The sequence below is a fragment of the Perna viridis genome, chromosome 8, assembly GCF_037379345.1.
Source record: "Perna viridis isolate PV_CMFRI_1.1 ecotype Kerala chromosome 8, ASM3737934v1, whole genome shotgun sequence".
Classification (NCBI taxonomy): Eukaryota; Metazoa; Mollusca; class Bivalvia; order Mytilida; family Mytilidae; genus Perna; species Perna viridis.
Genome location: NC_142452.1, coordinates 18,951,548 through 18,966,648, shown reverse-complemented (window position 1 = coordinate 18,966,648; position 15,101 = coordinate 18,951,548). Strand labels below are relative to the sequence as shown.

General features: G+C 33.3%; 1 protein-coding gene across 8 annotated transcripts in view; it reads left to right on the top strand.

Annotated features, from left to right (window-relative positions):
• Positions 1-398: 398 nt before the first annotated feature.
• The window catches only part of LOC148609647 (uncharacterized), an 88,446-nt gene continuing 73,743 nt past the window's right edge, over positions 399-15,101 (top strand). For 5 of the 8 annotated variants that reach the window (XM_088540652.1, XM_088540651.1, XM_088540655.1 and 2 more), the window contains exons 1-5: positions 400-704; positions 4,649-4,897; positions 8,172-13,844; positions 14,311-14,402; positions 14,778-14,924. In XM_088540652.1, the coding sequence (XP_088396778.1) occupies positions 662-704; positions 4,649-4,897; positions 8,172-13,844; positions 14,311-14,402; positions 14,778-14,924 (6,204 nt within the window). In that variant the 5' untranslated portion in view covers positions 400-661. Of the gene's footprint in view, positions 705-4,648; positions 4,898-8,171; positions 13,845-14,310; positions 14,403-14,777; positions 14,925-15,101 lie in introns of all 8 variants that reach the window. The other 3 variants (XR_015914453.1, XR_015914454.1, XM_088540650.1) reach the window with 2 other exon arrangements.

The following is a 15,101-nucleotide window of genomic DNA, read 5'->3' as shown; positions in this document are numbered from 1 at the left end:
GAGAAGAGTATTCAGTCCATTCTTTTTGTTGTACAAACTTTTGCTGTGCCCATTGAATCATTACTTGTCCGCGGGTCTGTATAATACAAATGTAATTGAAGGAAGTTTTGAACACCATGTTGTATTATATAAGGTACATGTATACAGCCACTGAAATGGAAGGTGTGTCATTATTTGATCAAAAAGGTGTTATTATCTATTCTTATTCTCAGTGTATCTTTATCTTCATATTTCTAATAGAGTCTAAACATTTATTTTTATTGCTCAACATTTTAAATCTGTTATCATTAATTATTCGCTCAATATTTAGATTTTGGAAACAGCTGTTTTACTTTACATATACAGAATCAATATCTTGAAGTGAAAATAATATTTTCTCTTTTAATGTATATAAAACTTTTTGCTAAGTAAATACGGATAGTAATATTCGTTTTTCGACATAATTTGCAGTTTTAGTCAGTTTTTATAAAAGTATCAAAATGTAAAGGTTAAAGATCAAACCAAAGTGAAATATACACTACTGATATACCTCAGACTTATTAACCGAAGTATCGTGTGGTTGAATTGAAATTGAACACTTATGTAATGCACAAAGTCGTGACATAATTCTATAAATGGGATACTTAATTAAATATATAATTAAAGATTATATTGGAACAGCATGACACTGGCGACTACAGTTATTTTAATTCTTCTTTTTACTGGTAAGTTCTAATATCTATTCAATAACCTTTGTATGAGTACCTTAGAAGTCCTGCTTTCATCAGATATCTCCCCATTTACTCTGTCATGATAGTATATTCATTGTATCATATTCTTCAGTATCATTCCACTCCTTTTAAGGGGGTTCACAATTAAAATAGAAAATACTCAGCTCAAATTTCTTCAGTTTTTATATTTTTCAGCAATATGGAGGTTCCCGATGTTCAAATGATAGTACGATTATTGTCGTTCCCTTCTTAAGCCGGACGTATATAGTCAATGGCCCTTACATCCATTTTCCCCTCGATTTTTATTTAGGTTTCTTTATACTGAGTCAAATTTCTAGACTGCCGGAGAAAATGTGAACGTACAATAAACTTCGGGAAGATTCATGGAGGGAAGTAAAAACAAGTGAAATTCGAGAAATATCAGAAACCTGTACGTTAAAGTGGTGTTTAAGTGAAAACGGTATTGTTATTGTCGGCTTCTTTACCAAAAACAAAAAGAAACAGCCATCTCAAGTGATTCGTTTCTTAAATAACTAACCTTTAATTAAAAAAAAAAGTGAAACACACGTGTCATCTATCCCATGACATATGGAAGCATACAAATTGGTCTCATTTCATTCTTACGATTATCTTCATTCATTTGGAAAACACATTTTTTATATCGAATATTTTCGGCCTGGTTAACATTTATAACAAGTTTTTGTTAAGCTGTTTATACAATTAACTCCATAGTCACGTAAAAATATTATTATGCAAGGGGGATCAAAGATTTCGATTAGGGGTGTAATTAGAGTAATAGCCGAGCTAAGCGGGGGAAGAATTCTTTTTGGGAGTAGAAGTTGTAAAAGATCAGGATTTCATGGAAGAAAATTACTTTTCCCCTATTTGATGGGAGTCGTAGACCGGGTCAATCCACCCTTCTATGAATCCGCGCAGTCGTCTCACTATCTTCATTGCTATACTCTTCATTTTATACATTTTCTTTCAGTTATATACACTGTACATGTGAAACTTAAGAGTACTACTTAGAAACCACACAGAACTAACCTACGATTCAATTATAGTAACACAATTTTGTCAGATGACGAATTTTGTTGTCAGAAAGGCAAAACAACAGAACAAAATATAGCCCTTTATTTAACACATGCAGTTCTTTATACATGTATACACTAGTTACAATGTATAATTTTTAATAGAAATGTCACGTGTATTCATTCAATACAGCATGTCCAATTGAATATTGAACCCGAACGTCAACATACGATACCCAACAGAGGTACCGATTGGTTACAAAGTTAAACATTGGATACTATCATATCAAAAGAAGTCACAAGAAGACAGCTATCTTAACATCTATCAAAACAGATCAGACAGAGACTACGGCTTGTCCTCTGAGCAATTGGCATTCGAATATGTCACTTGCCGTTTAAGTAGTCAATATATTCGAGTTTATCATAGAGGGGTTAAACTAAATCTCTTCAAGTACATTTGAAAAAGTCACAGGGAGTTACAACTTAGTCTAGTCTTTTAAAAAGTCAACACATTTGAAAAGTCACAGAGATTACAACTAGACCATCAATACATTTGAAAAGTCACAGAGGTTACAATTAGACCATCAACACTTTTGGACATGTCACATATGTGTGGTAATTGTTATGTTAAACCTACACAGTCACCTATCTGTCACAATTCGACCTTCAACTACCAATAAGCAATGCACTGTACAAAAAGTTAAATGACTTTGTGAGATAGTCATACCAATCATACTACACTTAACAATAGCTACCATAATGTTCATAAAAGACAACCTGTTTCATGATGCAAGATTAACTATGGATGATTCACTAACAAATCACTTCTCAGCCGAAACGCAACGTGTCATTTAAGTATATGGACATCAGAACTCTTGACATTCTAAGTTGATTTTGTATTTTTCCAAATTAACGGAACATAAAATGTATGGGCACTTGTTGAGCAATAAACCCATTCTGTTTACATATGAATTTTCGCGATTTTGTACTTTGGTTAGGACTTTTTTACTTCCCATATACCATTTTTCCTATTAACGGACAGCTATGATATCTGCTGTATATGACTACGGAGGCAGAAACAATATTTAAATATATCAATCGAACCTTTCTTTAACTTTTAGTACACTAATTGACATGTACTTGACATATGACCACATCTCGTGACTGTTTAACTTTTTGGTATATTGACATTTATTTTATTTTTTTATATTAAAGCTGCTAGTTAACCGTTCAGCGTTTTTAAGCGGAAGTCACAAGGCACAAATCAGCTATGTGATCGAAAATATTTTTCGTCCTAGAGTTTCTTATCAAATCTATATCTTTATAAATAGTATGAATCATCGTGCGTCGGAGTAGCCTTTTGAGTTGTCCATTTGTTACCCCATAACGTAACATCTGCACAATAATGGTATATAACATTATAAAAAGAATTAATTCAGCATATACAGGTGATCAAAACATTCAGTATGTATATAAAAGCTTATTTCTGTACCAAATATACCTGATTACTATCATTATGATAATTAAACGTATATAAAATCCATTAAGTGCACATAAAATCGACATTATGTTGTTTGTAAGATCATAATTTGGAAATGCTGTATATAGAAATTATTCAAAAACTTAATTGCTACTATAAGCTTCAATAAAAAGTATAATAAAGACCTGTTCGATGGATCATAACAACAACCGTGGATTTAGTTTTAACTTAGATTCAATATTGTACATTGTTTTAGTCTATTATTTATCGCCTGTCTGTTTGTTTGTGTGTTTTTGTTTATTTCATTTTGATTGTGGATATATAGTGATAGGGTGTCTTTTCTTACATTTCTTTCTTTCGTCTTTCCTTCTATACACGCAGAGGGGTGCACATCTCTTTTTTATTCCTTCTACACCACAGAATAGGATTTGATGAAAGTTTCTCAGAATCTTTATTACATTTCCCAGTGTGCACCTCCTTTTTTAAATTTTGATTCAAATCAATTTGGAGGTTTCACATTGAACAACATGAAGTTTGTATGAATATTGAAATAGGGGGGTATCCATCTCTTATCCGTTACTCCTCCTACATCATTGGAATTTTATTCAACTTTCACAAATCTTCATAACATATTCCAATCGTACACCTATTTAAGACATCCATAAATCATCTAAATCAATTTAGAGGTCAAAAGGTGCATGTTATCAAATGGGAAATTTTGGGATATTAAGTCAGTGGGCATTGTTTACAGTTTTTCTAGTTTGTTTTGTCTTGTTGTTGTTTGTTTGTTTGTTTGTTTTTTATTTATTTATTTATTTATTTATTTAATTATTTTGTTAAGGTAGTTGTGTTTGAATGGTTCTTGCTTCTTGCATTGCTTTTTAACATTAAGAGAAAAACCGGTATAAAAAGTATTGTGTTGATGATTAACAAAACATGTAGTCTACCATTGTATTGTAGATATTTTATATACCGTGTTTATTTACTATAAATAATCACGTGCAACATTTTAACTTACTGTTCAGGATGCATTGTATGTTCTGTTTACACAGTTAACAGTTTTTTTTTACTGCTCATGGAAGGAGTAGTGCCATATTCATATTCGGGTTCCGTTTTTAATCGAAGTAGATGTTCTCGGAGTTTATCATTAATCTGATACAGCGTGATACAGTCATAGCTGCAAGATTTTCTTCTCTCGAAGCGAAGAATTATACGGATATAATAATAATTCATTATAATAAAATAATTGCCGACTGTTTATTCATAGAGTAGTAAATTTGTTAAACATCGAAACTATTATTATAGTAATTACAATAATAATGTTTACCTCCGGCGTTGTCTCGGGTCATAGCAGGTATCATGATCATTCAGCATGCGTTTAATATCTATTAGTCCTTTATATCTGAAATGTTTGCTTTTTTTTTCAGAGCACGTTGTCAGTTCTATCATTTTGAATTCATCAGACGTGTCACCGCAAGGAACTGATCTGAACACTTACCTTGATAGTAAAACAACTGTTATTGGGACCCCAGTTGATACCATAAGCCCTTCTGTCGCGGGAAATTACTATTCTCCATCACCTATAAGTAATCTGTATTCATCATTTTCTGCAAGTGTAGTTACAGTGGAGAACCATACTCTTGTTTTAAAGAATGAAAACTCGTACAGTCTACCAGGTAAAACAATCTGAAGAATTTGGAATCTTATGGCCATTGAATGCGAATTAAGGACAGACACCCGGGGTGTCCCTCTCTCTTCTATTAGACTCCCCAATTTTATGGTTTCCTTTCTTCACACGCTGTGAACATATCATCAGGGTAAATCAATTTATGTACAAAAAAACAAATAAAGGCACGTGTGAAGCAAAAGTTATGGTATCAAAATTTTCCTTTTTTCATTTCGCTTGGAATGCATAGCAAAAATGATATTCTTCATTTCACCTTGATCATAATACCTTATGTACGCGCTACATATTTACATGAACACAATGCCAGTGAAATATCCTAACGTATACCTGAAATTCACATTCTTGTGTCCTTCTTAGAAGCAATTTTAAAAATGTTAAATAATGACGCTCTGAAGTCAGAGAAAATCAAAACGAAAGCTTTAATCTCATGTCAATATTACCGTGCTTCGGTCCTATGTGAATCGACGTAACGGCATGATAAATATCTACTGCCAAATTCGATTTGCATTTGAGAAAAGTTTACGTTACAAAGCAATGAATATATTGTTAAATATTTTTTATGCATTTGAGTAACAATATTCAGTATTTGACATCTGAATAAAGATATCATACAATGAACCTAAGACACTTTTTTTTATATTTCAAGACAAAAATAAATTGAGGCAGGTCGAAATCATTTTAATATATCTCCTTTTAGTAAATTCGAAACCAACTTATTGATAAAAGTCAACTGAAACTTAGAACACACCATTTTTTTTCTCAATTAACTCACACAAATTTGGAGTCAAAATTTAATCAAGAAAAAAATAGAAACAACTAATAAAATCAATCATCAATCTATGTATGTAAACACTTTTAATTATATTACCTACATATTACGCATAAAAAACATTTTTTTTTGGTAAAAGGAATTAGTTGTTTTTTTCTTTCTGAATGGATAAACATAGATAATTATAGATTATCATACTAGAATAATTCTATTTAGTACTGATAGAAGATCCTTGTTCCTACACGGTCCTATTTTGTACTGTTAACATGCTCTTCGACATTTTTGTTTTTAAAAATCTTTCGAAATATCAACAGCCACAAAGAAAAAGAGTGTGACTGACATTGTTATTAAGAACACTGCTTATCCTTAATATGTAGCATATTAAACCATCGCCTGGCCAGTTTACGAAAGTATAAAAATATATGTAATAATTGACGTTCACCTATATTGGTCGATCAAAATTTATTGTGAAACCGCAAGAATATTACAGATATGAGTACAAAAGTAACTATGTAATTCCACATTAAAATGATGCCACCTACAACAATCATAAGGTAAAAAGTGTATTGCAAATGTTATATACTGCATCAAGTTTTATCGGATGGTATACTCGTAGTTATGCAAGATGTTTGTCTATTTGACCAGTTTTGATGCATTAAATGTAAATTTTGTAATGCTGCATACAAGTCAAGTGATATAAGCACAACCTAAACTTCAATCTAATACGCTGTTTCCCACATGACATGGAAACATATATGAGAACCTGTAAAATGAGTTATAGACCCCAGTTTGTCTGTCCTGGACAACCACTTTACTTCTATATAAACTTGTTATTTACTACTTTGTAGAGGTAAGAAATTGACTGCCACTGTATCAATATCTTTAATATTTGGTGGCCATGATGATGACGTAGGAACAAAATTGTGCAAGCATAGTTTTACTTAAGGTGGTAGACCTAAGTTAAGGGTCACAACTCCTAAAATCAGTGATATGTTTGTATCATATTCAATTTCACCAAAGCCTATCAAGCTTTCACTTGAAACAGAATGAAATCAATCCAAGTAAGGTTGATGCTTACATGAGATTGATGTTAAATGCTGAATATAAACGTTCCAATAATTTGTAAGAGTTGTTTTCGTTTATGACTAAGAAGTGAGGGTCAAATAGCTAGTATGGCTACTTTTATATGAAAACCACTTTTATACACATAAAACGTAAGGCATTCATGCCTTTTCACAAAAAAAAAAAACCAACAAACAAAAACAAAAACAAAACAAACAAACAAACAAACAAAAACAAAACAAATCAAATCTGTCCCCTTTCATTAAAACGATGGACAACTGCATCCAGTGGTGCACCTGTTGTTCAGCGTCACTCAGTTAAATTGTACAGTATGACTACGATCAATTACAACGTGTGACAAGGTTATCTCCGTAGGTTATCTATCAGTACAATCAGATATTGCTACATGTAAGATTGGTTATTGTGCCTTATGTTATGCTTCATTATTCAGTTAACATTGATATTTTCCATGGATTATTCTTTAGACATACGTTTTTCATATTTATTTTCCTATTAAACATTGATAGAAGTTTTGTTTCACGGTGTACAAATTAATGTTTGTATTAAGTTAATGACACGCCCTAGACAGCTGTGCAAGTAAGTAATCAATGAAAACCTTTGCATTTTGATTGTCAACCGTTTTAGTTAAAATGTCTTTCTATTGAATTGATTTAGTTTCTGACGACTCAAAAACAATGGTCTGTTTTTTATACGTTCAGATAAAAATAAAAGTACACATTTAATCAAAGCTCTGGGAAACAAGGTGTATAGGAATATGAATACATATTCTGAAATATAAAATGAACGACCCTATTTAGTTCTTTTTTTTATTTGTAAGGTTCATCATGATCTTTTGACTAATATAGGCCTTATTTCACCAAAACTTTCCCACCGAAAGTGCACTATGAAATGTTAAATGTAAAGCAAGGCTGGCCGTAGATAATTCGAATTAAAATGTATTTTCTGTTTTAGAATATTTTAATATCATAAAATAATTACGCTGTGCATTTTTTATCGATTTCACACACAGTGTAAAAAAACTAAATTAAGATGTACCACATTTGGAGATAAGTGGTTTTTAAATTGACATGCTGGTCAATAGAAGGACAACTTTATTGTTTGTTTTTAGTCAAATTCAAAAAGTTAGAAAGAAAATGTAAACAGCAACAAAGTTTGGGTCAGATTATCAAATACAATCATGTTTCAGTTTCAGATCAAGTACATGCTCTGCTAAATATTTTCTGTACGGATATATCTGTTGGTAGTCAGAGGGGACATTGTTAAAAGGAAAAACACCTCTAGGTTGTTCCATGTTTTAATACGCCCATTGCTTGTCATATGGTTCTTGTTCATGTAAGTGTTCTATAGCACAGCGCTACAGTTAAAAAGAAAACAGTAACATAATTATAAATGGGCTTCCCTTTACTTTCAGACCCATCATCATCCAAAGAAGAGACCATAGTACCCGAAACAACTCAGAGAGTAAATTCAAAAGACCTAAGTTCAATTGCAACATCTATAAAAGAGGTACATACTCAATTTAAAACAAATGAGAATAACACACAATTTCTGCTCGAATCGACATCTACCTCAAACAACTCAACAATCACAACCCAAGTAATATCACCGTCCATTACCGATTATATAACAAAACAGTCATACCAATCAATGATTTATGACACAACCATTAAAACACATCCATCATCATTTAATAACACAACTATTCAAGCGCACCTTTCAATATTCAATGAAAAAAACACTCAAACTCACCAATCAATATTTAATGATAAAACCGTTAAAACACACTCGTCAACATTTAGTCGCATAACCATTCAAACACACTCATCATCACCCAATGACATTACTATCCAAAAACATTCGCCGACATATAATTCCATGACGCAGAATTTGCTCTTATCTAAAACAGATCAAGCAATTACATTACCGTTAACAGTTGTAACAAATCACAATTTCAAAGTAGTCACGTCGCCTTTGATGGAAACTACTTTGAGTGTACATAAACCTGTGAGAATAGTTGAAATTCAAGATATCTCACCATCAAACAGCATTACAACTTTTATAAATCAAAACGTTAAATTTGAATCCACGGCAATTGAAAAAACACAGTATAACACAAGTGTCAGTCAGACAACACAGCCAAGAGATTCTGCAAATACACCATCGCTAACAACACAGAGGACAAGCATATTATCTCAAAAGACTCATTCAGATGCTTCAATTTTGCCATCCGGAGATTCAATCACATTTGGACAGAAAATGAAAACAATGCAAACTTCATACAAATTAAATCAAACTTTACCGCTTCTTGTTAATACTTCACCAGCGCATTTATCTAACAAAACAAACTATATTTCTACAGAAAGTTTAAATTTAAAAGAAACAAAAGAAAATACACAGCAAACTTATGCCACATCATACAATAATCAAAATGTGTTTCTTAATACAAAACGTCACATGACAGAAAATCCCATATTGCGAACGCATAATACCTTCGATGAACAAGAATCAGCAATAATTTCAAATAACTTATCACTTTTATTAGAAACAACAATAGCTAAATCTAAATCCACAATAATGCCCGCTCTAATTTTAGAGTCCACATTGTCATCGACAGCTACATCAGAGTCAGTAACAACACCCATAACCCAAGCAAAAGCTACGCTTCAGTCACAGCCAAAATTAATTACTGCATCGGTATACACAGCATTAGCAAATGCTATAACATCTTTAATATCTACACGAGATTCTTTACAAATATTCACTACTATTACTGTGCCAACAACAGCTTCCACAGCCATATCAGAGTCCATCTTTGTATTCAAATCTACATCAGTTTCATTATCATCAATTGCTATACCAAACATTTCAATATCAACTAGTGCTAGAGAAGATTCTTCAATAGTATCAAAATTTGAAAAAGATTCCACGACAACGTCTATTGCAAAAACAGACTCTGAACAAACATTCAAAACTACTTTAGATTTAATTCAAACATCAACAGATACACCAAAGTCAATACCTGTCACAGCCACATTGAAGTCTATCACATTTTTCTATACTAAACTGAAGTCTTTACTAACATCAGCAATAATATCAAAGTCTATAACATCATCGATGAATTCGGATTCCGTGTCTAGAGCCAAAGTTACTTCTGCAAACTCTTTAAGTATGCATACGGCTTTATCACCCACAATTACACTGGAATCCTTTTCAATATTCATGGCTACAACGAAGTCCAATAGTACGAAAGGTACTCGAATGCCAGTAACAGCTTCCAGTGATATACAAGAAAATGAAGTACCGACAAGTGCTAAATCAGAATTATCAATAAAGTCAAGGGTCGCTCAAGAGATAGTTAGATCATCAACAGCAGTGTTAAAGCCTATACCAATATCCACAGTAATACAAGAGCACACAATATCACCATCAATAGATAAGCAAGACTTTCTAATAACATCCACAGGTTCAACACAATCTATAACTGCAGTCACGACTATATTAGAGTCTATACAAACATCTACAGCAATACAAGTCTCAAAAACAACACCAAAACTTTCAACAGAATTACGCTCATTTTCCAAAGCTGCACTCGATTCAATAGCTATGAGAAAATCCAACCAAACATCAAAACATATATCAGAATTAATAGCATTACCAAACACTAACTTAGTCGTCTTACCCAAATCAAAAACTAAAACAGATTCTATATCAGAAGCAACACGAGTGCCAATTACAACTTTTGAAGCTGAACCAGAGTCAATTGCAACATGGGCTTATGTATCTATACCATCAACTACAGCGATGCTAGATCAAATAGAACAATCGAAAGCCACGCTGGATTCTAGAAAAGTATTGATATCTACTTTAGATTCTATTCAACTCTCAACAGCAATACTAGATCCAGTGATTAGACCAACAACGACAGTAACACTACAGTCATTGACAGCCATACATAGTTATATAGAATCGTCAATAGCTAAACTAGAGCCAATAAAAACACAAACTGGTACATTTTTGTCCATACCGACAACGAGAATAGCACTAGGGTCGTTGTTAACAACGACAGTTACATTAGATTTAAAACAAACATCGACAGTTACACAACAGTCTCTGTCATTATCCACAGCCACACATGAGTCTATTGAATCGTCACTGGCTAAACAAGGATCAATACAAACGCAAACTGGTACAATTGGGCTACCACTAAGATCAACAACAGCACTAGAGATAAGACCAATTACGAAAGCTACATTAACAAATACATTTGGATTAATAACAACTTCGAAAAAAACACTAGAGGCAATGGCTACAACGACATCTACACTACAGACTGCTTCGTCGGAAGCTACACAGGAGTCTATTGAATCATCGATATATTCATTAGAGCCACGGAAAACGTCCACAAATGCATATTGGTCAATGCAATCATCAACAACAGCACTACAGTCAAGGCTTACAAACACAGCTTCACCAATTTTAAAACCAACATCGACAGCTTCACAACAGCCTTTGTTATTATCGACAGCTTTACAAGAGTCTACAGAATCATCTATATCTACACCGGTGTCAATAAATACATCAACAAACAATTTTTTGTCAATACCAACATTGACAACAACACTAAAGACAACACCAACCAGGACACCTACACTACAGTCTATATCGGCGACAGTCACACGTGATTCTAAAGAATCATCAATAGATACACAAAAGTCAACACATACATCCAAAATTACATTCGGGGCAATATCAACATCGAAAAAAACAGTGGATGCAAGGCAAACGACAGCTAGACTACAGACGATACTGTTGAAATCCTCATACGAGTTTATCGAATCATCGATATATTCATTAGAGCCAAAAGAAACATCAAAAAGTCCATATTTGTCAAAGCTTACATCGACAACACCTCTAGAATCAAGGCCAACAACGACAGTTACAACATATCTAAAACCAACACCGACAGCTTCACTACAGCCTCTTTCATTATCGATATTCACACATGAGTCTACACAATTATCGATAGCAACGCTGGAGACAATTAATACATCAAAAAATACATTTGAGTCAATACTAACATCGACAACAACACTAGGGACGAGACCAACCAGGACAGCTACACTACAGTCTATATCCTTTACCACCATACATGATTCTATGCAATTATCAATAGATTCATTAGAGTCAATACACACGCAAACTGGTACATTTGAGTCATTACCAACATCGACAGTCACATTTTGGTCTACACAAACAGTACCAGGTATATTTGGGTCAATGTCAACATCAGTAGCACGTTCAAAATCTACAGCAACACCAGACACAGCACAAAAATCGACAGCAATTTCGCAGTCTTCTCTTATATCAGCATTTATATTGAAGTCTAGAACTTCAGAAACTTCGATAGATCATAGCCAAATATTGAAAGCTACAAAAGTCTCGGATAGATCAAAGACAGATTTACTAGCCTTTGGTCAAACATCATCCAATCTAGAGTCTATGCTAATGACAATGGCTAGCTTTGAGTCTATACAAACATCAACATCTACATTGGAGTCTATACCGTCAGTGACAACCGCAATAGAGTTCAGACCAATATCGGCAGCCATGCATGATTTAAGACAATCATCGACAGTTGCACTTGAATCAAAATTAACGTCTATAGCTACATTTACGTCTTTACCGTTATCGAATGCAGTTAAGTCAATACCACCATCAACCTTAAAAATAAAGGTAATACCAACATTTTCATATACGCAAGACGCAATGCAATCATTGACGGAAAACATAGAGTTCAAACTTTTAACAACAGGTGCGATAAAATCTTTACTAACATCAACGACAATAAAAGGTTTTAAAGAATCACCGAATGCTACAGATGTCTTTGAACAAATATCCCTAAGTATGCCAAATTCGGAGTCTATACTAACACCAAATTCATTAGGGTCGATAACAACATCATCATTACACCAAGAGACTACTAGTAGCAAAAGAGATGTTCCGATGTCAATACCAGCTTCCAGTGCTACGCAAACACCTTCAATAGTACTTCAAACTACCAAAGGCTTCGTAACACATACACTAGCTAAACCTTCACTGACATCCATAGGTATACAAAAATATATATCAACGTCTATATCTGCACTTAAATCATTCTCTATACAATCAACCATATCTGTACAAGAGTATATACCAACATACACAACAACATTACAGTCTATCCAGACAACAACGGCTGCTCCGCTGCCAATTACAGCTATTACATCAAATACAGAAGCCCAAAGTTCGACAGAATCCATCCAAATGTCAACTGATAAACCAGAGCTAAAAATACAACCAATGACTGCATTAGACTCTTTTTCGATGTCCACATCAACTACAGAGGCGACAACATCGGCTACAAATACACATTTGTTAATACCTTCTTTAAAACGGGAACAACAGCATGTTACAACGTGGGAAGCACAACTAGATTCACAAGAGTCTATACCATTACAGACAGCTACACCTCAAACAATAACAATATTAAGAAATGGAGTAGAGTCTTTGAAATTATCACCGCATGAGCTAACAGCAGTCACGTTAGTGTCAATAAAAGCATCCAGCGATTTTCAAAACTCTATGATACCATCTAGCAATACATCACAGTCTTCATCAAAGCTACAAGCTTCATCAGAGTCCGCAATATCGTCAAATGCAAATGCCGACTCTATTGTATCATTCTCAACAATGAAAGATTCACTTATTGTAACGAAGATATCTAATAATACAATAAAGCCAACAACACCAATGACAGCAACATTAGAACTTTTAACGTTATTAACTGAAAGAGTGGAAATGAACACGATATTAAACTCAGAAGTCCATTCGACACCAATAATAATATTGGTAACTCCATCTTCCAAAACATCCTTTAACTTGGACGCTAATAAATCAACTCCAGCGATGATACCAGATCTCATAAATTCTACCCTATCAAAAGTTGTACAACCCTTACCTACAAACAACAGACTATCTATTATGTTAAATGTACCACAGGATGTCGATATTTACAGTTCACAGTTCATACAACAAGTGGAAGCAGGTAGGAAAACCTTACTTTAATATTAATAAAAATTCTTTTAATTGCAGTAGACGACACTTTTAAGGGCAAAAGAAGTTCACACAACCGTTGCACCCGCTCCATGCTTCCAGTTTTCAGTGAAGTCCGAGTTGCTCTTTACTTTTGTTACTCTTTTGTTCTTTTTATATTCCGTCTGTTTTCCATGTCTGGTCTTTGTCCCTCGATAAACAATCTTCTGATTTATGCTAGAATCTTGGTTCCCTTGATTACTCTTACAAAACTACCATTGCATATTTTGTTTTATTTGACTTGTTATGAAGTTTTTATCAGTGAAATGTTGTATTGTTTTATTTTTATATACAAGACAAAAAACTTGAATAGTGATTACGATAATGTACACAACATTGAACAACTTTACGTGCTAAAAACAGTAAGGTAACAACTGATGAAAAAAAAAAAAGATTAATTGGACATATTTTATTCAAAGGCTTAAAGCAAGGTTTCATTGAGGCACAAACGGTCCATCGGAAGAGATCTGTAAGGAAACGACGAGCAATAGAGAGTGATGTAGAAGTCAAGGTGCGTTCATATTCAAATGAAAAACAATGTGAACGAATTGTGTAATGTCATCTGAATCTTCCACAGAATATTTGAATGAAAATACCCCCAAAATAACTCCCTTAAGGAAACGTTAACAAACAAACAAATTAAAAACAATTGGAATAAACATTGCACATGACATACCTTATGTTAAATTGAAAGTTTATTAAAGGACTTCTTAATATTAAGGACAAAGCTAACAATATTTTGCTATCAAACAATATGAATATGAACATTACAGCATAGTTGTCTTTTGGAAATTCTTCAATGGTATACCAGTATACGCTTTCGAAAAAAAATGTGTATATTGATAAGTGTATCATTCAATAAATTTTACATACATGTAATGTACAGGTGACAGATATAAAAAGAAATGGAGAAACAAATGTTGATGTCGAATTCGAGGTTTATACCAACGGCAGCATAATACAGGCTGATGATGCTGTGAACACCTTTCAAAAACTGTCAAATGATCAGCTGTCAACCAATATTGGATTTCCTGTAAGTGGCTTATTATATGTAGTTTCGTTTAGTTTGGGTTTGTTTGTAAATGTGTCTACAAGTAAAAAACAAACTACAACCCATTGCTTGAAGCATCGCACTTCTGACGTTTCGGTATTTTATGCCGGTATTGACTTATAGCATTAAGTTTAGTTGATTTACAGAACTTTATTTTCC